Below are 23,521 nucleotides of genomic sequence, written 5' to 3'. Positions count from 1 at the left end.
AGAATGAGCTTCAAAGTCAAATTATAGCAGGAATATTGTATGAGTAAGACTTCAGTAAGGAGTCCAAGATTTAGCCTGTTATTGTAATGGCACAAGTGCCTTTTCTGATTTACTTTTTTAAATCACACTGCTGTTTTTTCTGGAGTTCAGAAGCTAGTTCAGTGTGACTGGAGAGACATTTACTACTTACGCACTTGTGACATTGTTTTAGACCTAGGTCTAAAAGCTAGATATAACACTACAGAATTAAAAATCATAGGTATAGAGGACACAGCTAGAAATATTAGTGCAAGGAACGCATCTCAGAATACTCTGTTACACTAATCAGAATGAGAAGGTAAAGCCGAAAGGGAAATGACATCCCCAAGGAAGTAGTGTATTTTAAATAAAAAGGAGGTTAAAAAGAGCTCAAGGGCTCTATGATGACATAATCACTGGTGAAAGAGTAAAAGGGATGGTTTTGCCTCATCCTTTGAAGATGGAATAAGAAAGAAATTGATATATGTGATTTAGCCCCCAGTTTTCCTGAGCACTTTCTGCCATGGGTGCTACGCTTGAATCCTGATGACCACACAGCTGTAAAGTTCCTTCAGAAATCATCAGCTTTCCCTTCACTTTGGCCAATTTCAGTTGTCTTTTGTGGCAAACTCCGTTTACCATGTCATGTTCCAAAGCCTGATTACATGACTTAATCTTTGCTACAACATGTCTTTACACATTTGCAGTTGAGCTGAGGAGAACAGTTGTTACTGAACATGTCTGAAAACCAACCAAAGCATCCTGAATACATGAGGACACTTACCAAGATAAACTGCCAACCAGGTGATCTGAGGAAAATACTACCATGACCTTCCCTGGTACAGGGAGGACTGTGGATGTGCTTTTTTACCTCTGCCCAGAACAGGCAGCCTACTTACAGTAACAAAAAGGTTCACTGAATTGTTTTATTTAAAATTAAAAAAAAAAAACCTAAAAAAAAAAATTTAAAAAGTGACATTGAAATTATTAAGTCAAATTTGCACTGTGGTTACTTGGAGGTAGCTGGAAGAATGGGGTTTATTAATCTAGAGAAGTTTCCCAGACATTCTTTTTTGCCCTAAAGGAATTAAAGTACTGTGGGGAAGGATATGGCACTAATTTAGCAGGTGTCCCTAAATCCATACAGCAGGTTAGTTTTACAGAACTGGTTTGTGATCAGCTGCGTGTTGAGTCACTTCCTCCTCCACACTCCGTGAGCATCGAACGTCACCTGAGCTTCATTACTGACCCACGGGCCAGTGACACTTGACTGCTCATGATTGTGTCAGGATGGATTAAACAAGATTGGGCCTGTTTAGTCTGGAGGAGAGAAGACTGAGAGGGGACCTCATTAATGCATATAAATATCTCCAAGGCGGTTGCCGAGAGGATGGTGCCAGGCTCTTTTCAGTGGTACGAGGAGTAATGGCCATAAACTAAAACACAAAAAATTCCACCTCATCATGAGGAAGAACTTCTCTTCGCTGAGGGTGGCAGACCGCTGGAACAGGCTGCCCAGGGAGGCTGCGGAGTGTCCTTCTCTGGCAACATTCCAAACCCACCCCGGACGCGTTCCTGCGTCACCTGCTCTAGGTGACGCTGCCTTAGGAGGGGGGTTGGACCGGACGATCTCCAGGAGTCCCTTCCAACCCTAGCGATTCCGTGACTAAGAGCGGCTCAGGGAACACCAGGGAACACCGAGGACCGCGAGGGGCTGCGCGGGGCGCTCCCAGACCCGGTTAGCGACTCGCTGGCGGCGCGCGGGGCGTGCCCGGAAGCGGAAGGGGCGGGGTGGGGCGCGCGGTGCGGAAGGGCGGGCGGAGGCCGCGGTTTCGGTTCCCGTTCCCGGGCCGGGGGCGCTGCGACGGCTGCAGCCGCGGGCCTGCGCTCCCTGCTCCGGTCTCCGCCCCTCTGCCGCTCCGCCATGGCGGGCAACACCGGCAACCTGCAGGTACAGCGGCGCCGGCCCTGCCTGGGGCAGGGCGGGCCGGGGGCGGCGGGCAGGAAGGAGCGCGGCCGGGGCTGTCCTGGGCCGGGGCTGTCGTGCGGGCGGAGTGGCGGCACAGGGAACGCGAACGCCGCCTGCCCGCCGGGCCGAGGACACCGTCGGGAGAGCCGCAGGCAGCCGCAGCCAGGGGCGTGTGGTGGGAAGTGGGCTCGGGGCTCGGCGCGGCAGAGCCCGCAGGGTCACCACTCATCGGCACCGGGGTTGAGACCCCGGGAGGGGGTCCCTGACCCCCCCGGGAGGGGGTCCCTGCGAGCACCAGCCCTGCGGGACTCGGTGCCTAATGCCCGTCTGGGAAGCGCTGTTGCCTCTTGTGGTCTTGGACGCATAGTTTGGCTTGTGTTTCTTGCTGTAGGAAGCCCTTGCCTGCTCCGTTTTCTGCTTGTGTTAACCCTCAGTCGGGCCTGTGTAATCGGTGCTGCGGCAGGCCGGCAAAACAGATCCAGAAGTGACCTGTGTTCAGAACAGTCTCTTTTCTCTTCAGCTGTTTGAACCGTGATCATTTCCGTATGCAGTGTTTACACGGGCGGTGTAATGTTTATACTGGCAAAGCAGAGGATATATTGCAGAGTCTAGAATAAGCAGAAGGGGGATGACACCTGTTAAGGCTGACATTCTTTCTGAGGGTGATGTTCATCAAACTATCAAACTATGGCCTGATGAATGTAGTTTGTGCCTTAGGGATAGTTAAAGCTGGTCATCTATGCCCTAGTTCATAGGACTTTCTAATAATGATTTTCTGTTTGATAGCAGTGGTGTTCTTAAAATCATAGAATCACAGAATCAACTGGATTGGAAAAGACCTCCAAGATCATCAAGTCCAACCCTTTATCCAACACCGCTGTGGTTACTAGACCATGGCACTGAATGCCACACCCAGTCTCATCTTAAAAATCTCAAGGGGCAGTGAATCCACCACCTCACTGGGCAGCCTATTCCAGTGTCTGATTACTGTCTCCGTAAAAAATTTCTTCCTAATATCCAACCTAAACTTCCCCTGGCAGAGCTTAAGACCATGCCCTCTTGTCCTGCTGCTGGTTGCCTGGGAGAAGGGACTGATACCCCTCTAGCTACAACCTCTTTTCAGGTAGTTGTGGAGAGTGATGAGGTCTCCCCTGAGCCTCCTCTTCTCCCGGCTGAACAACCCCAGCTCCCTCAGCCTCTCCTCACAGGACTTGTGCTCGAGTCCCTTCACCAGACTTGTTGCTCTTCTCTGGACCTGCTCCAGCACCTCAATATCCTTCCTGAACTGAGGGGCCCAGAACTGGACACAGTACTCCAACTGTGGCCTCACTAGCACTAAGTGCAGGGGAAGAATCACTTCCCTGGTCCTGTTGGCCACACTGTTCCTGATCCAGGCCAGGATGCCATGGGCCTTCTTGGCGACCTAGGCATACTGCTGGCTCATGTTCAGCTTCCTGTGCAGCTCATGTAAGGAAGTATTAGAGCTGAGAATCTAATAGCCAGGTAATCGTCTTTGGCTGTTTACAAAACCAGGCAATACATGATGTAGACTTTTTCAGAGGAGTAGGTCTGCAACATGCCTTGTTTTCTCACAGTTCTGTTTTAGCGGGTGATCTTTGCCATTTATTCCTTGGATTTAGTGCCATGTATATCGTTGTCTTTGTTGTACTGCATCCAGGAGTCATTGGGCTGCCCCATGGTAACTGAAGTCACTGAAGGGACTTATGAAGAAAGAAACTTCTGTTTTGGGTTAATTTTTGCTCTTTTGCTAGATTTGAATGGTGCTTAGAGGGGCCTAAGGGAGCCAGCATAAAATGAGCCCGAAGGACAGGACTGCCCATTTGTACCTGGGAAACTGCTTATCAGCTCCTGGCTTCTCCAAAAAGGAAAGAATAAATCCTGTTCCAGAGAAACAGATGCTTAGAGTGTGTCCCAACACTTGCCACAACAGAGCCAGAGAGTCTACTTTATTGGTTCATTGGTTTTAAAATACCTTTGATTTCAGGTAGATCTGTTGAGATGATGTTTGCTTCCAAGACAGCAATGCAAAGCAATAGAATGAGAGATTTTGTTGTTTCTCTCATGTCAGTTGTTTACCAGCTTTATTTTGCCAGAAACACAACAGAGTGTCTGGATAGTGGCAAGAGTATCTGTACTGGAATGTCTGGTGGAAAATCCTTGCTGCAGTTGAAGCTCTCCACCTTGATCTCTGACATTAGTCATCCTGAGCATACTAACAATGCTTAGCAAAGCAGTTGAATGTGAAAAAATAGGTGAGGGGCTAGAGAAGATTTATTTGGAGTTTGTTATCTCCGGCTAACCAACTGCTTTTTTTTTAACTCACGTGAAGTAGTGGTTAAGACACAGAGTTTTAATTGTCCTGAAGTGGTATTGGCATTCCAAGGAGGGAAGTGTAATAAAAACTAATAAGCACTTAAGAGCAATGAAATAGCGGTGATAGCAATAAATCCACTGGCCAGTGTGTGCAATATGGTAGCTTAAATCACAGATCTGTTTGAACAAACAAATTAAAAATCTGCTCATAACTGCTCACAGAATGCTTTCGATGCTTGAGATTTGGATATTTCTCTACGCTTTTTTGTGTGCTAGTAAATTGCTGTTCATAAAAGGATGAAATTATTGTGTCGTGTACAATACAGCATATAAGGCTTGTAATCAGTTGCCTTCAACTTTTGGGGGTGAATGTTGAGAAGCAGGAAAACTCGCCATCAAAAAACAGGGTAACAGCTTTTAAAGCGTCTCCGATGGTGCAAACTGCTTTTGCACAGCACTTAATTACTTGTTTGTGTTACAGAAAGCAATAGACCTTGCTAGCAGGGCAGCGCAAGAAGATAAAGCAGGAAACTATGAGGAAGCCTTCCGCTTGTACCAACATGCTGTGCAGTATTTTCTCCACGTTGTAAAATGTAAGTGTAATGTATTGGATGATTAAGTGAAGTTTAGTAGTCAGATTGCACAAGAGTAACCTCGTATGTTAACATCAGTATTTAAATTTTTACTCTCATCAACAGTTGATACTTGCTAATTGTAGTTTGGCTGACGTTGTATATTTTTCAGCTTTTGCCTTTCCTGTGTTGTGTGCTTGCTCCATTCTTGAAAGAAATTGGATTATTTTTTACTTGTGTTTTGTTTTAGGGCTTTTTTAAGACAGGAGGCAGCTATTTGCTGTCTCTCTTCTGGACTTTTGTAGCAGTGTTTCAAGCTGGCCACTGCACGAGGAAATGTGACAATAAGTGCAGGGATCCCTACATTTCTGTCGTACTGAAGTCCGTGTTACCCACAAAGTCTTTGCTGTATCTACAGAGTGGTTTTTGCTCCTTTTAACTCATGCCACTTGCCTTTCTACAGTCCCTCTGCTGGCATTTTTTTCTCCTTAATGTCATAGTCTTGCTGTTCATCTTGGCCAAGAAAATGTATGAGATGGATTTGTATGTTAAACTTTTCTTCAGGTTTCCATATTCTCCTTATTTTATGCCTTTTCACACTTCTGTGTAACATTTTGTGCCGTGTCCAGTGCTTGTATGCAAGGAGTAGGCCTTCTTAATGTAGGTACAGTCCTAATCTAAGTGGATTAGGGTTGCTTGCCTGACGTAAGTGCACTTAAAGATCTCCATGATTTGGAAAAAACCGCTATTTTCTTTATAGTTTCTTTATAGTCCTTTATTATTATGATAATTTGTGTTTATCACTTCTTATCCATTTATGTCCTATAGACTTTCTCAGAATATCACTTTCTTTTAACAATACTGATAAACTTTTGGAAACTTAACACATAAACCTGATGTTAAATGTTGATTGCTGATTTGAAATACTGTAATAGTGACTACGAGAACAGTGTGGCTGTTTAAACACACCTAATTCTTTCAGATATTTTATGTAATTTTTTTCTTTATCTTTTAAAATTAGCAGGCAGTGGAAAAATCAAGTATGCTTCTCAATAAAAATTGCTTAGCACAAGCAGCATCTTGATGAGCTATTTTAGAAAATCAGTTATTAAGGCAGTGTCCAGCAGCTTGAAGGGCTGACACAAAAGCTTCCAGTGCCATTATCCTTAATCCTTTACAGTCAAATTTTAAGCCAAGGCAACATTCAGGTGTATATTTGATTTCTGTTATGTGATACATCCTTCCTGTCACTTCTTTCCATGGCATAGTGGAAAAATAAGTAGTTGCGATATCTGGTTATGTGGTGAGCCCTCAGAGAGCTATATTGATAAGATATAAAGACAGAGATTTTGTCTTGTTTTCTGGTGATGCACATGTGTTTTGCTGTTAACTAAGAATTGTTTCTCTTCAAACTTTTAGATGAAGCACAGGGTGATAAAGCAAAACAAAGCATTAGAATGAAATGTACAGAATACTTGGACAGAGCAGAAAAGCTGAAAGAATATCTGAAAAAGAGAGAAAAAACTGCACCAAAACCAGTTAAAGAGTCTGGTCCTACTGATGCAAAAGGGTATGTTTTTGGAGAAGGTAAAGCAAAATACTTCCTGAACTCAGCTTATTCTAAAATTCAACTATTGAAAGATCATTCTGAGTAGTGTTTTTGAAATGCTTCAGGTGATGACTGTGCTGAAATACAGTGGGCTAATAAAAATACCATGAATTACCATCACAGGCATTTCTATGCTTGTTTACTAAAATATGTGAACATTTGCATAGGAAATTCACTGAAGAATGAAAGCTGAATCCAATGATTATTGGATTTAATGGCAATGAGCCCAATGACCTTTAAAGTTTTTCTGCATTTAAATACTTACTAACTAGAAAATAAATTCAGACTGATGATTACTGGACTTACTGAGTTTGATCTTTCTCACACTTGATAAGAGGTGAAAAGTTCTATGTGGGGTAAAGTTCTGTAAGATGGGCTGAATCACTGTAATGTCTTGCTGCTGCCTGGTCTCTCTGTTAGTTTCCTTTCATGAGATTTGTTTCTCACTTTGCATATCAGAGAGTTGAACAAGCAGAGCCACCCAAACAAGCCCAGCCTCTTTTGCTCTTGCTATTGCTGTTATAGGAGAGAGGAAAATTTCAGGATGATAGCTTCTGGTGGGGCTGCCCTTTTAGCAGTCCTGAACAGCTAAAGTTGCTTAGTTGTCTCTTAAAATGTCACTCTTTCATCTCATCAGTTTCATTTTTTGAGCTGTACTGTGTCCTACTGTTTTATTTTTAGAAGGAACTGGTAATACCACAGAGGCTACGTGTATTTTCATGACCTGCACTCCACCTGTTCACTATCTAGTCTCTTTTTTCCTTCCTTAATTTCCACTATCCTTTGCTCTGATGAGAGTGTAGGGTTTCATAGTACTAGGTGTTATTGGCCAAGTGGTGTTGCAAGTCCAGATTGTCACTTTTGCCCAATGTCTACAAATAAACCTTTTTATTGCTTCTGTGTTGCTGGATATGAGGGCTTTGTTTCCTGAGGGCTGGCTCAAAGCATGTAGAAGTGTGTTAAGAGGGCTCAGACCCATAAGAGGAAGTTGAAAAGACAAGGAGGGTGAATTAGAAAGAAATTGTAGAAAAAGTTTAGGAAAGTGTACAAAAGCAGGAGTACAATCATGTAAACTTGTAGAGGTCTAGAAGCATCTCAACGTTTATTTCATTCCTTCCTCAGCCTGGTGTTTTTTCTGCTTTTTGCACTGTGATTTTTACCCTAAAGACAGCAGTCTCTCACTGCATTTCAAATTTTTTTTTCCTTGTTTCCATATCAGGAATGACAGTGATGGGGAAGGGGAATCAGAGGATCCTGAAAAAAAGAAGCTGCAGAATCAACTTCAAGGTAATTTGGAGCATCCTTTTCTTTAAATAGGAGTGACTTCAGTCAAGCAAGTTCCTACATTTTTGCCATCTAAATGTTATGGGTTAACTTTAATGTCTGTAAGTGGCTCAACTAGTATGCTCAACACGTTCAAAAGCATAGTCTTTCTGGAAGTATGAGCTTGTGTGCCATGAATTTATACAGTGACTATATTGAAATGTATCTCCTGTACCCTGTGCTTCATATTAAAATTGTACCATCTTTCCGGACAGCATTTTCCGGCAGGAGAAGTTTTAAAATCCCAGATAGCTATAGGCTAAACTGAATCAATATTTTTTTACTCTTAAGTGCATTAAAGTATTGCCTAGGGCTAAAGTAATGAACATCATACAAACACTTAGTGTAAGCAGGACTGTTTTCACAGAAAAAAGCTTGTGCTCAAGTTTAGGGGTAAAGAACATGGACTATTTCCCATTTATAATAATGGGCAGCATTTTCTCATATGCAGGGATGATGCTCTCACAGCTAAGTAGCATAATAGTCTGGAGCTTTGAGCTGAAATTCAGAATACAGTTAGTGATGCAATGTATAGCAGCCACCAGTAGTTTTGTGCGCAGTAAAAAGGAGGATTTTTTCATGTTTATTACCCTTTAATGGTGAAGAACTGTTCAGAGCTCCCCTGACAGAAGGTGTTTATGGATCTTTAGAAGCCTCATTGTTCTCCTGTTTTTCAGAAACTGTCCCATGCTGCTTCTACTTCGCTGCACACTTACTTAATGTTATGCACAGTTATATGGGACAGTTTCCTATTTTTTTAAAAATGAGAGAAAATTGCTGAGCACTGGACTCTTATCCTGTTTCTCACTATAAAGACTTTGTTTCTTCCTACATGAATCTGACCTTCAGGTCCTATTTCAAGAATAGTTTCCTGCACCGGGAACTTCCTTGATACTTTCTATAAAATGACAACCACCTTGCTTGTATGTTTGATTGCTTGAAAGTCTGAGGTACCTTTAAACTTAACACAGGTGTTGCTCAGATAACAAGATACAAGCTCTGCATTGTCTTCAGACTACTCATTTTCATTTTATTTCCTATAACAGCCACAGAAATTTCATGTATTTCATTTTGCTTCCTTGTTACTCCTAGCTGAGTTTGCCTTATGGAACTTTCCCATATTTGTGACTATTTAGATTTTAATTATGATAGTAACTTATGGTGGAAGAAGTGACCAGGTGACACTCAGACTGGATAATAGTTGGGGGTCTATTGTCATTACTCTTGTTTAGAATTTTAAAGGCCTTTTGCACTCTATTGCTTAATCTTCCAGCTGTTCATTTACACCTACAAAATTAGGAAGCCTACTGTTCCAGCTCCATTTCTGTCGTGGTACAGGGGATCTCTTACAGTGCAGTGATTTCAGTTGCCATGGTATGTCTGGTCTAGATCACTGATATTTTTACTTTGAAATAATCTCTTGTTCCAATCGGAACTGTTACTTGTTCTGCTAATTGTTTGGAGCCCATAGTTTTGTTTAAGAAAAACTGAGATGTAATCAACCTAGCAAAAGAATTGAATGCATTGAAAGTGGGTGGATGAATTAATTCCAGTATATAGATTGCGAGCTAAGACAGTTCACAGTTAACTTTCTCTAACATTTTTAGCATCTTAAACGATATGTTGTTGGTTTTGGACTCTAATTTCCAAACTGTTAATAGTTGCAGTTGTTAACAGAAATTGCTCATGTCAATCTTATAGAGAAGGAATACAACAAAGGAAAAACTCTCCTTTATTTGCTTTATTCATTAGCCAGTGAGTAACAGTAGATTTTCAGTCCCATAGAAATAAAAAAGCCTTAAATTACTTCACAGAGCTCTGAATGCATGAGATGAAAATGCTGAGAAAATACCTGGTGAAAGCCAATTGTGAAATTACAGAAAACCCCTTGTAGAGAATTAGGGCAACCAAAACTTTCATTGTGTTTGAATACTTAGATAAGCATTGGATTGTTTGGCATTTGTTCATGTGAAAATTTCTCTTATCTTTTGGTTTTGCCTTGGCTAGGATTACAGGATCTAATATTCAGTTACTATCTGAGTTCCAAGTTTTTCCATCCAGAAGTAGTAGAAACAAAATAATTCTTAGCGTGTCAGACTAACCAATCTGAAGTCTGAAGAGAAGGCTAAATTACAGCTCAGTTGGCTGAACTCACTGATTGAAGAAGATGAGACTTGGTGATAAACTTTTGAGAGAACATGGCTTGACTAAGAAGATACTTCTGCAGCTAAGCAGGCTCCATATAACCTTTCTGACGCTTTCAGCCCTAGCTCTCAAACTTCATCACCATTAGGTAGTCCAGTTGTTTGCTGCACATCTGGAGATACCAAACAAGTTACTTCATCTGCTGGAGAATCTTACACATCCTGAGCTAGTGCAGCTACATTGTTTAAAATGAAATTTCAGGTTTTTTGGGAAGTGCAATTGTGGTTTAGTGAGGAGATGGTTCCTGCAGGACTTCTGCTAACTCACAAGTATTCTGATTATCCTTGGTTTATTTTGGTAAAACAGTGTGACAGATTTCTGTAGAAATAACATCCATTTGCCTACTGGAATTCGGTGTTTATATCTACTTAGAAATGCCTTGGTTTTATTCAATATTGACATGGGCATATATTTTTTTATATTATTCTTTTTTGCCAAATGGAATTTGCTGTAGTTGTGAAAAGATATGTGCATCACTAACTTATACAATCCTTTCTTATAGGAGCAATTGTTATGGAGCGACCAAATGTCAAATGGAGTGATGTTGCTGGCCTCGAAGGTGCCAAAGAAGCACTTAAAGAAGCAGTCATCTTGCCCATTAAATTTCCACACCTGTTTACAGGTCAGAATTACACTTATTTACTATTGGCCAATCAGGACTGACACTGGGGCCAGTGAAGTGTGTTATGCCAATGTATCAGAGACTCAAGCTGAGCTCTTATCAAAGAGATTGTGATCCATCTGACAGAAGTTTCATGGGTAGATGTGGAAAACCTCAGAGTACATGAGAAGGGCATAATCAGAAAATAGGTGCAGTCTTTCTACAGTATTTTGAAGACTGCTGGTTTCTCTTTTGCAGGCAAAAGAACACCCTGGAGAGGGATTCTCTTATTTGGACCACCAGGAACAGGAAAGTCTTATTTAGCAAAAGCTGTGGCAACAGAAGCAAACAACTCTACCTTCTTCTCAGTATCTTCCTCTGACCTAGTCTCAAAGTGGTTAGGTGAAAGTGAAAAGTAAGTTGGAATTGCCAGAGGTCCAGGAAAACATTTTCAACAAGAAATTAATATAGAGCTAGATAAGTTGCTGTAAAGAACTTGAATTTGAGGGAACGGTCTTGTCTTTTTAAAAACAAACTTGGGGTGTTTCTATGTTTCCTGCTGCAGTGCCATGTAATGGTATCATCATGTTCTGCATTTTGAGAAGCTGCATCTAGATCTTTCTTCAGGGCTCAAGGTAGTTTTAAAACTAGCTCAGGAAGGTTTATGGAGCACCATGGGGCTCATTCCCATTCTGAATTCAGCTGTGATTGCACACACTTATCAGTCTGAAGTGCTGGCTAATTTTGCTTCTTGGCATCTCCCCACTCATCTGTCCCAGCAACTGTGTGGCCTTCCTTTGTCCATATGAAGGTGGTTTTTTTTCTTCATTCCAATTTCAAACAAAATCTGAAAGACATAAGGGACTTGCAGAAATAAGTTGAAGGAGAAGAGCAGCCATGAAAGGAAATTTCAGGGGTCCCTATACTAACTCTTTGTTTATTACTATGTCATATGTAAATAAGACCAGGAAGCTTGATGTGTTGGCTGCAGTCTACAAGTGCAAGAATTTGTCCATCTAGGCTTCCAAAATCTTCCCTGATAAATCTTCTCTGAATTAATCAAAAGCTCTGGGTTTACACAGAAAGTACTTTCATATAATGATGAGAATACTTGTCAAAACCATGCTTCAATAGTTTGAAGTGCAAGACAACTCAGCAACGCTATTTAAAGTTGATAGATTGAGGAAGAAAGGCCATAAAGTGTTTGAACTGAGGGTTTTTTTCCTCAAATTTGGAAACCTTAAGCTGCTTTTCTTCTGTTGCAAAAGAAATACAGAACTGGAGTTTACCTCAGCATAAGATTTTATTTGACTTCATTTGAGACTATCACTTGAGATTTAATGCTGTAATGTGAAAAATTTTGCAGCATGTTCCTATTTGTTTTTCTTTTTAACTTAGTAAAATGTGTAAATGAAATATGGCTGGAAGTATTTTGGGTTCTATTTTTAGGGGGTTTTTTGGGGGGTTGGTTTGTGTTTTTTTTGCAAACCAATGTTTCTTCTCATACAGTAATTATTTAGTAAAGTTGTATAAAGTAGAAGTACAACTTATTTCTTACAAAATCCCTAGAATTAATTTGATTAAGTTAAATAAGAGAAAACCATGTTCCTTTGAATCTGTCTAGAGTGGTGGTTTTGTATAGTCCAGGCTGTCATGTAGAAATGTAAACTGAAAAAGAGCTTTTTCTTGCAAAACCATGCCTGGAGCACTCTAAATTTTTTCATCTCTTTATGCTGGGCCATCTTGCTCACTACAGTGCTAAGCCTTGGAGCTGGAAGAATGTTGTGTCTTTAAATAGCTTTATGTTAATACTTCTTTTTTCTTGCTTTCTCTGAAGGGAACTACTTTTGTGTGTTTTTACTGATGTAACTAATAAAATTATTAAGATAACTGAAGCTGTTTCCTTCTTTAAGATTAGTGAAAAACTTGTTCCAGCTCGCCAGAGAAAACAAACCTTCTATTATCTTCATTGATGAGATAGATTCCCTCTGCGGGTCAAGAAGTGAAAATGAAAGTGAGGCTGCTAGACGGATAAAAACAGAATTTCTAGTCCAGATGCAAGGTAAGTTTGGTTTTTAAAATCAGGCAGAGGAATTAAGAGATGTATTTTAAATGTAGCTTGCATGAGAACACTAAAATAACTGCAGTTCCACCTCATTAAATTTTTATGACTTTTTAAAACAGTCTCTGCTTATCATCTAAACAATGAAATTATTTCTGTCCTGATATAGGGGTTGGTGTTGACAATGAAGGAATCTTGGTCTTAGGAGCGACAAACATACCCTGGGTTTTGGATTCTGCTATCAGGAGAAGGTATGATGTAATTTTTTTCATGGTGTGAAATTCATAACTGGTGTGAAGGTTCAGTCAGAGACTATTTGAGATGTTAATCCAGCTCATGTTTGCAGTCATGGCCAATGTTCTGCAACTCAGTTCCATGAGACAGACCGAGCCAAACTAATAGCCTCTTGCCCCTTTAGAGAGGTAGGTTGTTCACTCTTATATCGGCCTTGTAGTTTATTTGATTTCTTGGTTAGATGATTATGCTTGAAGAAATGGAGGAGTTTTCTGCTTGCTTGTTGGTTTTCTGGTGGGCTTGGGGAACAAGTTAGAAAATGCTCACCTCAGAAGGGCAAGAGGGGGCAGAGCTTTCCTTTTCAGCTGTTAATGAACTGCTGAGTAGCTTGAGTTCTTTCATGGAAATGTAACCTTACACAGAAGCGCCATGGTTTTCTATTGGTCAGGTATAACTTGTGATTTTCAGTGCATGTTTTAATTGCTGCTTTATAGATAAAGAGCTTCTAAATCTGTATCTGATTATTTGGATCTTTCTTTGAGCTGCAGAGCAAGCAGAGGACAAACACAGCTATATGACATATATGATTATGTTGAGATGAGGGCACAACTTGCATAATGGTCATTTTTGTAGGCTAAAGAAACATTGCTTTTTTTATGACTGATGCTGACTTTTATTTATATACTTCATTCAAGCTGGCCATACTTAGATTTGAGGTTGGATCACGTGACCTGCAGAGGTCACTTCTAACCTGTATGAGTATAGTGTTGTGTGAGACAGATTTAGAGGTGAACATGTTGCTTAAAATTTCAGGTCACTCCTGAAATTCCAGTTGTGTGGTCCATGGTACAAGACAGACATGGACCTGATAGAATGGGTCCAGAAGGGAGCTGTGAAAAGGATGATAACACCTCTCCTATGAAGGCAGACTTAAAGAGTTTGGGCTGTTCAACCTGGAAAAGAGAAGGTTCTCTCTGGAGAGACCTTATTGTGGCCTTTCAGTGTATAAAGGGAGATTATTAGAAAGACAGAGAGATGTTTGTTGTTTTTCTTCCAAGGCCTGTAGTGCCAGGGTAAGGGGCAATGGTTAAAACTGAAAGAGGGTAAGTTTAGATTGGACATAAAGAAGAAATTTTTTACTATAAGGGTGATGAAACACTGGCACAGGTTGCCCTGAGAAGTTGTGGATGTCCCATCATTGGAGTGTTCAAGGCCAGGATGGGGCTGGATGGGGCTTTGAGCAACCTGATGTTGTGGAAGGTGTCCCTGCCCATGGCAGGAGGGTTGGACTAGATGAACTTTAAAGGTCTCTTTCAACTCAAACCATTCTCTCATTCTGTGCCCACAAGACTTAAAGGGATTTGTACAACAGTGACTGTAATTATAGTATTTTTCCATGGATTTAGGCCACTCTGTCATGTATATCGGGTTAATTTTGTTCTATGGAATTTGGAGTCACTCTTATTTTGTTGATGGGAGGTAATTCCCACTCTGAGAACAGATGTTGCTTCAAAGGAAGAACTGCAGTTACCAACGCTTTCTACTGACAACTCTATTGAGAATGTGACTTCAAATTTGCTTCCAGCTATGAGGTTTCCTTTAATTTAGTTGGAGAGTGTTGAAAATTGTTTCATCAGTTTGTTATCAGGTAGTTCCTTCTTTGAGTGTGAAAACTGTGCAAATATACTTCAACACTTAGGCTTCTTCATCTCAGTTTTTTCTTTTATGACTCAAACTCTGCTGAAGAGTATCTGGGAAAACTTCAGTCTGAAGAGAAGATTTTTGTAATGAAACGGAAGCAGTTATATTCTGGATGTTAGCTTACGCTAACTGAAGTATTATTTATGAGAACAGGTTGTTGAATATTTGCCTTAGATTTTTTTTAAAGGTTTATCATTCTGAAACTGCTTCTTTCTAATATTGTTAGGAGCAAACTATACGCTTATTTGCATAGGCTTCTTTCCACTGTGCACCTGCATGAGCTAGTATCTGTGGAACACTTTGTTTTTACTTTTTTAAACCAGGTTTGAGAAGCGTATTTATATTCCTTTACCTGAAGACCATGCCAGGGCTGCAATGTTCAAACTCCACCTTGGGTCAACTCCAAATCTCCTAACAGAATCAGATTATCGAGAGCTTGGGAAGAAAACTGAAGGCTATTCTGGTGCAGATATAAGCATCATTGTACGTGATGCACTCATGCAGCCTGTTAGAAAAGTGCAATCAGCTACTCACTTTAAAAAAGTAAGTAGGAATCAAAAATCTCTCACATTTCCTCTAGTCCTGCTGTAAGTCTGGTGGAACTGGTTTCTGAATATTCATCCTATGACTCTTAACGTCTCTAGAGAATGTTAAAAGCATTCAGTTTGCAGTTTGACTTAAATGGGAATATTAGAGGTGCTCTTTTTCTGTCTCAAGTGTTTCTTAACGTGGTGGGGGGAAAAAAGTATTCCCTCATAACACAGGAGAACAGGTGGATTATACTTAAGCACATTCTATTTATTTGGCATATTTTTCAAACCGAAAAATTAAGGTTCTTGTAAAGTTCTGGTAAAAACATTGAATCAGTGTTACTTGTGACAGTAGTAAAGGGGCAAGACAACTGAGCAAGGTCTGTGTTTCATTGTTTGGGCAGCGTGCAGCACCCTATGGACACTATGCTGTAATGTGGAAACTAATTTATGATTAGTTAGTTTCATACCAAGAGCCTCTTCAAACTATTTTGCTTGGCTTATCTTGCAGTTACCTCTACATTCTGTGTACTGACTTAAGAAACATTTCTTTACGATATTTGGATCTCAGAAACTTTATCTGACAAAGAACCAGTTGGCATTCTTTACCACCAGTCTAAATCAATTAGATCTGGGAATGTCTTTCCCCCGGAGAATTTGCACATATGGGTCCTGCTCAAACTTAATTGTTCTCTGTAAACGATTGAACTCTTAGAAAGAAAAACAGTGTGACTATAAACAGAGGTTAAAATACATGAAATACGTATATTGGTTAAATAAAATGATATTTTTCATTTGTAGTATTTTTTAGAGTAGACCCAGACTACAAGCATTTTTTGTTTACATTTTCAGTGCAAACTTTGATTTTTAGAGAAATTCATGTATCTAAGGTGAAGGTGGGTCAGGGTATTCTGCAGAGGTGTTTGCTGCTGTAAAGGGAAGCTTTTATTTGCCACTCCTTAAAGGAGCAGGTGTGGTAGGAAAAATTTTAGATCATAAGCTATCAAGATATGTACCATGTAACTTGTGTTGGCAGCAGTTCTTTGTCATCTCAGTTACAATTACAGGTTTTTTACCAGTAATTCAGGGTTAAGGGCCCTGAACTGAACAGCTACACTTACTTTGAAGATAGACTCTTTTTTTTTAATGTAGTTTCTTCCAATGAGCACATTCAGCTTAAGATTCAAAGAGAATGACACACTTAAGTCCAATATGGTCCAGAATGTGAGAGGACAATAAGTGTATCTTCTGAGGACACCTCACAGTAACACTGTGGTGTAAGCTGTATTTGTTGTTAAATAAACAGCTATTTTGATATATCAAGAATTTTCTAGATGCTTTCTTCCCTTAAGCAGTGATGTCTGAAGTATTTATCTATTGTTGACTTTAACTGACAGTGACATTTCTGGCTAAAGGGCTGTTACCTTTTAGCATTTTGTTCAAATTTGGAACAATCTGAGGCATGTTTCAGATTGCCATGGAGCAATGAAATAACCTCAGTTGTCACAGTTTGCAGAGCAACCCAAAAGGAATTCTTCCATCTTACCTTTTCATTCTCAAAAAAAAAGGAAGGAAAAAAATCCAACAACTGCAGTACTTTGAGGGCTCTGACATAAGCCAGGTTGATTCCACTTGTGTTAATACTTTAATTGGATGTGATTTCCTATTTTTATAAGCAAAATCTTAATGTTATTATTTGCATCATAACAGATGACTTGCTTCAGTTCAACAGTGCTTTCCTCAATTGTTAATAATTAATTGTAAATCATTCCTTGCTCTGTGTTATAATTCAAGTTTGTCAGAGTGCATTTTGAATATTGCAATCTGCTCTCTAGGGTCGTGCTCTAAATGCACTTTGGAATAGCAAATCCAGTTCTCTCTGTCAAAAATAGCAAGTTAGTGTGTTGTCCTTCAGTCTTTGCATATGCTTTGAATTCCTGTGGATGTGTGGGGCTTCAGGTAACAATGACGTAAAGCAAAATCGTGGGTAACAGATAATGTGTTGCAGAAAGGGAGCAGATGCCTGGTGCATTTTTTTTTTGGCTCTGTCAATGTGTCTGGGGAAAAAAGGGTGTGTTGTGTTGTGCCGCTAGGTGGCGCTGTTCTCTATGGCGCGCTACTCGCGTGGTGCCGGAAAAGGTGCTGGGATCTTTGGAATGCTTTGGAAAGCTCTCTCCGGCTTCCTGACTTGAGGGACTCTCAGGGAGAATTATTGAGAAAGCTTTAGAAAGCTGTTAACCGGGTGATGAACGAACTCCCAAAGTGACCAGGAAGTGTGGTCTTCACCAATTACATTTCCTGGCATATTAGTTTTCCACAGAAATCCTTGGTGTTCAGAGGAGGTGGCTTTTTGGATTTGGCCTGATGTGAATTTAGGTATCTACAGCTTTGTGTTTTCAAGGTGAATGATACCCATACTCTTACAACATTTTTCTTTCACAGGACATATCTTCCCAATGGGTAGGCCATCTGCATAAAATCAAGAAATGTTTTTGCTCTAGGGTGCTGTTCAGCTGGTTTTTGTGTTTAAAATTGTAACTCCTATAAACTGTTTTCTTATTTTTAGGTAAAGGGACCATCAGTGTCTACTCCAAACACGATGGTAGATTTGTACACCCCTTGCTCTCCAGGTGATCCTGAAGCCACAGAAATGACATGGATGGAGGTCCCAGGTGATAAATTACTAGAGCCTCAAGTGTCCATGGTAGGTATTCTTTGTAGCTTTTCTCTCTTGCTTTGCAGAACCCTGAAAAGACTTTAAGGTGAAGAGTTTTTCAAGACAATTGGATGAATTGTTTGTTTACAGAAATGCTGCACATACCAGATAACCAGATATTTGAATTCTCAATAAACAGCACTACAGTATGGCATGCTTACAGAAAAGCCAGCTCTCTATCCCTGATAAGCAATTCTTTTTGTTCCTGTCTGCTGACATGCAGCTGCTGTTCTTTCATCCATGGGCAGCATCTGGCTCTTCCACAGTTCTTTCACTTGGCTTTTATTCATTTAAAACCTTTGGGGTCCCTGTACCATGATATGCTTTCTTCCCATCACTCTGTGGCATTAATACTGGGAAATGGAAAATTTCATTCAGTGTAAATTGGGGCATGATGTGCCATAGGTAAATATTGCCCATGACATAAATACGAGCATAAACAATAAAATGTAAGAAGATTTTGGATGTAGTGGTAGTTTTGGTTAAACTTCATCACAGGTGATACAGCTCTTCCAGCTGTTTGTGTATATTAAAATACTTTCTTTGGCCTAGGGAATAAAATACGTCATTTTAAGACAATTTTCAGTTTTAGTTCACTGCTTAAGAAAAAAAATTTAATTGCTGGACACTTATTCTGCATTTTTCCCCAAGGGCAGCAAAAGCAGATTCTGAATTTAAGTACAGAGTTTGTGGGAAGCACTTAATAACAAGTCCATGCTGCTGTCGTTTCCCGTGTGCCAACAGTCCTGTAATGAATGAAAGAAATCTGTGTATTTCATGGGGATCACAAACCTTTCAAACAGTAGGCACTGCTTTGTAAATATAACCATCACTATATTTCAGAAAAGAATTTTCTGTGCCTATTTGCATACTGAGGAAGCACAAAAGGATGTATGCGGCTGCAGGCCTGCCCTAAAACTTCTACCTGTATGGTCTAAGTGGATTTTTAATCAGTCTTTCCTGGAATTAAACATAACAGCTCCTTGTGTGCTCCTAATGGTACTGGGGCTCTGATGCACTATAGTGTCCATAATCAGTTCTTCTCTTTATAGAGATCAGGCTTTAATTCTTTCTAAGCAGGGTACCTCTGGTCTGATGAGAGAAATATCAAGTGTAGAAAATCATGATACTAACTTTTGGATTTAGCCATAATTTTATAGTAATATGAGGTGTTGGACATCTACTTTTTTTCAGTTACCTTTAACTAGGACTTGATTAGTTTTCTTTCCCTTTTTTATTCACAGAGTGGTTTAACTGCTGGTTTCAACTTCATAGATCTGTGATTTTTCTAAACTCCATTTTCTAGCATCTGATTATTTATCTAGGAAATTTACTAAATTGAAGAGACAGAAATTACCAGTCATGAGCAGTAAAACTTTGCTAGAGATGAATCGCAGTCTGTTGTTCTATCTTGCTGGACTGTGGAGAGTACATGGGGACATGTGATTCTTTTCCACTCTAATCTGCTGTAAACAAGGGTTGAAAATAGTAGCTGACAAAAAAAAAAAAAAAAAAGGAACTAAGTTCTTATCAGGAAAAACAGTAAACCTGAGGTTGTGATTTTGTTATTGGAAAAGTCAGTAACTGTCATCTGTCTTGATAGTGTTAAAATTCTGCCTCTGTGCAGTAGTGTTCAAGCTTACTTTGTTTTGTGTAAATAGGAGCTTTTTAATGTTTTTTTTTTAATGCATATTCTTTTTTTCTCTGACAGGCTGATATGCTCAGGTCGCTAGCTAGCACAAAACCAACAGTTAATGAGTTGGACCTGGAGAAGTTAAAGAAGTTTACAGAAGATTTTGGTCAGGAAGGCTAAACCAAAGATACACGTGGAGCATTAGAACTTTTTTTTCTTTTAAAAGTATTCTTGTGTCTTTATTGATGGCACTTCAAATAAATGCCAATAAAATCACTCCTTTCTTACTTTGCAGAAGGAATAGAAGATACCTTTGCAAAGACCCTTAAGCTTTTGTATTGTACTGTTTTCCTCAGATGTCTATTAAATGTCTTCTATTGAAAAATAATACAGAAATACAATTTTAGGGTGAGACAGCAAAGTGATGTGGTAAAGTCTAATAAATACTAGAAAGCTTTAAATTAATAGTTCCATTTTAGGTAGTATATTAGATCTGGATACAAGTGAGTTTTAAACTCCCAGTAGGCTCAAAAAACCCTTTTTTGAGGGGTGGAAGAGAACATATTTGTCAGGTGTTTTTGGTATTAGTCAATCAGCATACATACTAATTGCTCTTATTTCATTTAGGAAAATGCAACAAAATTTGCTAATCAAGCATACTGCAAATGTGGGTTGGTATGAAAGTAGGAAGGAAAACACTTTGAGGATAAGACTGCGTGGGCCAATATTTTGCTTAAATACTGATGGACCTGGTATTTGGCTTTTTCTGCTATGCTGTGTTAAAATTTTGCCTTAAACAGCAAGCTTTTGTTTTTAACTCTTTACTGGCTGTTACACACTGTCACTATGCAATTTAACAGACGTTTGTTAAATGCAAGTAACTCAGAAGGTGTTTTGCTGGCCGTTCTTGGGGGGGATTGTTTGGAATTGGTTTATTTGTTGTTTTGGTTCTTTTAAATCTGGATAAACTTTCTGCAGCAGTTTCACTAAAATTAGAAAAAAGCATTAGTAATACCCTGTAAGATCCCATGTCTTGAGGCTGGCAAGGTATATGTAGTCTTTGGAGAATGTATGGGAGGTATTTTAGGAAATAGCATACTTTCACATATGAGGAGGTTATAACAGATGTGTTAGCCACAGACTTTCTGGTGATAAATTAACCCAGAACCCCACTGGTAACTGTAGCATATAGGTTACATCAATTTAGTGCTTAAACTTCGAGAGAAGGCTGGCAGTTTAGTACAGAAGTAGCACTTCCATTGCTCTTTTTCTGAAGAACTGCAAATGGAGATGTGCCTGAATGTAACTTCCAACACTACAGCATCAGCATTGAGTTTGTGCCTTGTAAGTTTGCACTGGCTGTAGATATGAAACATCATTAGGATTATGTAGAATACTCTATCTTCCATTATCATTGTAAAGCTCTATCCTGCAAATGCTTTGTTTAACTTGCATTAAAAGAAATTTGCACATTTTAGGTGTGTATGTTCTATATACATATACACATATTTGATAATCTTTTGAAGAGATTTGGTTTCTTTTCTGTACATATTTTGTGTACGTTATAAATCATAGGATGGGTGACATTTTCTGTACTTAAATGAAGTAAAATGTTAAAGTACAACATCAGCTATGTTCTTTGAGTATTTCTTCAATGTTATGTTCAAGTTTTTCCTGCTTTATTATTTTTTAGACTTGTTTCTGTGTTTAATAGCTAAACAAAATACTTAGTTAAAAATTCTTTGATCTGCAAGGTGCTGAGCTTTTGTTTACTAACATGATGAAAAATTCTTTCCAAAATCCTTCAGTTACAGCTTTACCTTTGTCTAACATCAGAATATGTAAATGTGAATCAGTGGGCTGCAAATCTTTCTGTTGACCTTTGTGGGTACAGCGGGAGAGGGAGTGGGTGAGGGCAGGAATTCCAGTGGAGGGAGGTGCAGGTAGCTGTGATTAGTAAACTTAATCCTCGTTGCAACAAGATCACTTTTTTGTAGTTTTCTCTTGTGAACACTTTGGAAGTGAGCCACATACTGTCAGGTCTGTCACTCAGAGGTTTGAAACTACTATCTGAAGTATTCGTCTCTTGACCTTTTTTTAAAATGAGAGTCCTTACTGCAATCTTAAAATTCTCAGGAACATTCTCTGTTTGTTTTTTTTTTTCCTTTTTGTTGTAAGCTGATTTGTCCTATTGGTTTCTAGAAGCTTAACTGTATAATCTCTTTAATGTAAAAGAAAAGTATACTGTATGTTTTAAATTTACATCTTGCTGCTTGCTCATTTGTGGGACGACATCTGTAACAGAACCTTTAATGTTTGATGTTGAAAGTTGTTTTTAGAAATATATTCCAAATAAACTTTGCTGCTTGGAGTTGCAGCTAGAATGACAATTTTTGATTTGTCGTCTTTGTAAAATGACAATAATATATATCACAGAGCCTCTTAGCTAAGTAATCCCATAATAATTATAGCCAAACTGGGAGGGGGGGGGACATGCAAAATCACTTTTTAGTTTTCACTGTTAATTGAAAATTCTCTAAATGACAGAATTTATGAAAGGTTATATTTGTCTGTCAATACTGGACAAATTAGTTGTATATTTTTAATGAGTATGATCTTTGGCTGGTTAGTTTACAAATTTTTTTCATAACTTCTGGTCCTACTGCTTACTGTGACCGCAGTATGAAGAAATGTCATTTTCCTTCCTGTGTGTAAAATAATTTTTCAATTAAATCACTTGTATGTGTGCTTTTTGTGTTCTTCACAGTTGGTTTCTTCACAATGACATTAAATTTTGTATTTCCTGGTATACCTCTTGATGCATATACTCATAGGGTTAGAAGAGCACAGTAAATTAACTCCTTACATTGTTTTCTATGTTGCCTGACTGACCTCAAATTCCAGTCTTGTTTCCTCCCTATTTTTTTACCTTTTGCTTTTTGTCATTCTCTAGCATGACAAAAACATACAAATCTATGAAGTTTTTCATAAATCTCCTAAAGTTTTTCTTTCTTTTTTTTTTTTTTTTCAAAATCTGCTGGGCTTTGAGTATACTTATATGCTTTTGTTTTAATTAGTGGAGCAGAACACGTATAGCTGAGGAATCTGCTTTTGTTCATGCTCCTGCCTGTCAGAGTTTGCTCTTTTTGTCAGCTGAAGCAAAGAAGCTGCTGAATGTTTTCTGCTCAAGTGTTTTAATCTACTTTTGTGTTTATTTAGTCTTCTTAATAAGAATATTCCAATTTTTTGTCGTTGTTTTTATTTCTGAGGATTATCTTGACAGGAAGCTTTTTAATAGTTCTGAATGTGCTGTAATATATGGGAACATCTTCTTTTCAATGTTTACTCTTTCCTTCCTCCAGAATGACAAACTTGTTTCATGATTGGCTTCCATACATGTTTTTGGTCTTAACCAGATTCATCCTAGTAATCATGGTTGACTTAAAGCCATTCCTGCAAGTTACGTAAACTATTGCAAGAACTCAGTGGACTGTTTGTTTCCTACTGTGCTGCTGATAATTAATCCTTATCAAAACATTGTTCCTTTTAGTCTTGAGCAGGAATCTTTTGTTGTAGCTCTTACGGCATGGCTTCAGTGCTTACCCCTTCAGTTTTTCTTTAGCTTTTTATTAACGTTTTAATCTAGTGATTTTATTCCACAAATCCTCTGTCATCATAATTAGCTTCTTAAAAACTCTTAATTGTTCGTTCATCCTCTGTCCTGGCATTTGTGTAGTGACGGCCCAGGTATTAGATAAGATTGTCCTGGTTTTATCTTTTGGTCCCTGTGACCTAATTATAATTCTCTCTCTCCCTCCCTAGCTCTACACACACACACACACACACACACACGCCCTTCTGATGGTAGCTTTTTGACTAGGTCATTGTTTTGTGCCATTTTCTGTTTACTTGCCGATGCAACCTTTACCCTACCTAAGACACTCCACCTTGATGAATGAACACTCAAGGATACTTCTTTTCTTCATCACATCAACTCCATGTTTAGGGACGTTG

General features: G+C 39.2%; 1 protein-coding gene across 1 annotated transcript; it reads left to right on the top strand.

Moving 5' to 3' along the window:
* Nucleotides 1–1,835: 1,835 nt before the first annotated feature.
* Nucleotides 1,836–22,041, top strand: VPS4B (vacuolar protein sorting 4 homolog B). Its single transcript, XM_027657464.1, has 11 exons — nucleotides 1,836–1,969; nucleotides 4,803–4,914; nucleotides 6,313–6,463; nucleotides 7,722–7,789; nucleotides 10,533–10,652; nucleotides 10,890–11,046; nucleotides 12,545–12,693; nucleotides 12,863–12,944; nucleotides 14,952–15,171; nucleotides 17,725–17,862; nucleotides 19,586–22,041. The coding sequence occupies exons 1-11, from the start codon at nucleotides 1,943–1,945 to the stop codon at nucleotides 19,685–19,687; spliced, it is 1,326 nt and encodes a 441-aa protein (XP_027513265.1). The 5' UTR covers nucleotides 1,836–1,942; the 3' UTR covers nucleotides 19,688–22,041.
* The last annotated feature ends 1,480 nt before the right edge of the window (nucleotides 22,042–23,521 follow it).

This window comes from Corapipo altera, unplaced genomic scaffold, assembly GCF_003945725.1.
Source record: "Corapipo altera isolate COAL_440 unplaced genomic scaffold, ASM394572v1 66, whole genome shotgun sequence".
Taxonomy (NCBI): domain Eukaryota; kingdom Metazoa; phylum Chordata; class Aves; order Passeriformes; family Pipridae; genus Corapipo; species Corapipo altera.
Note: the sequence above shows the minus strand (reverse complement) of the source record. Positions and strands in the feature narration are given on the sequence as shown.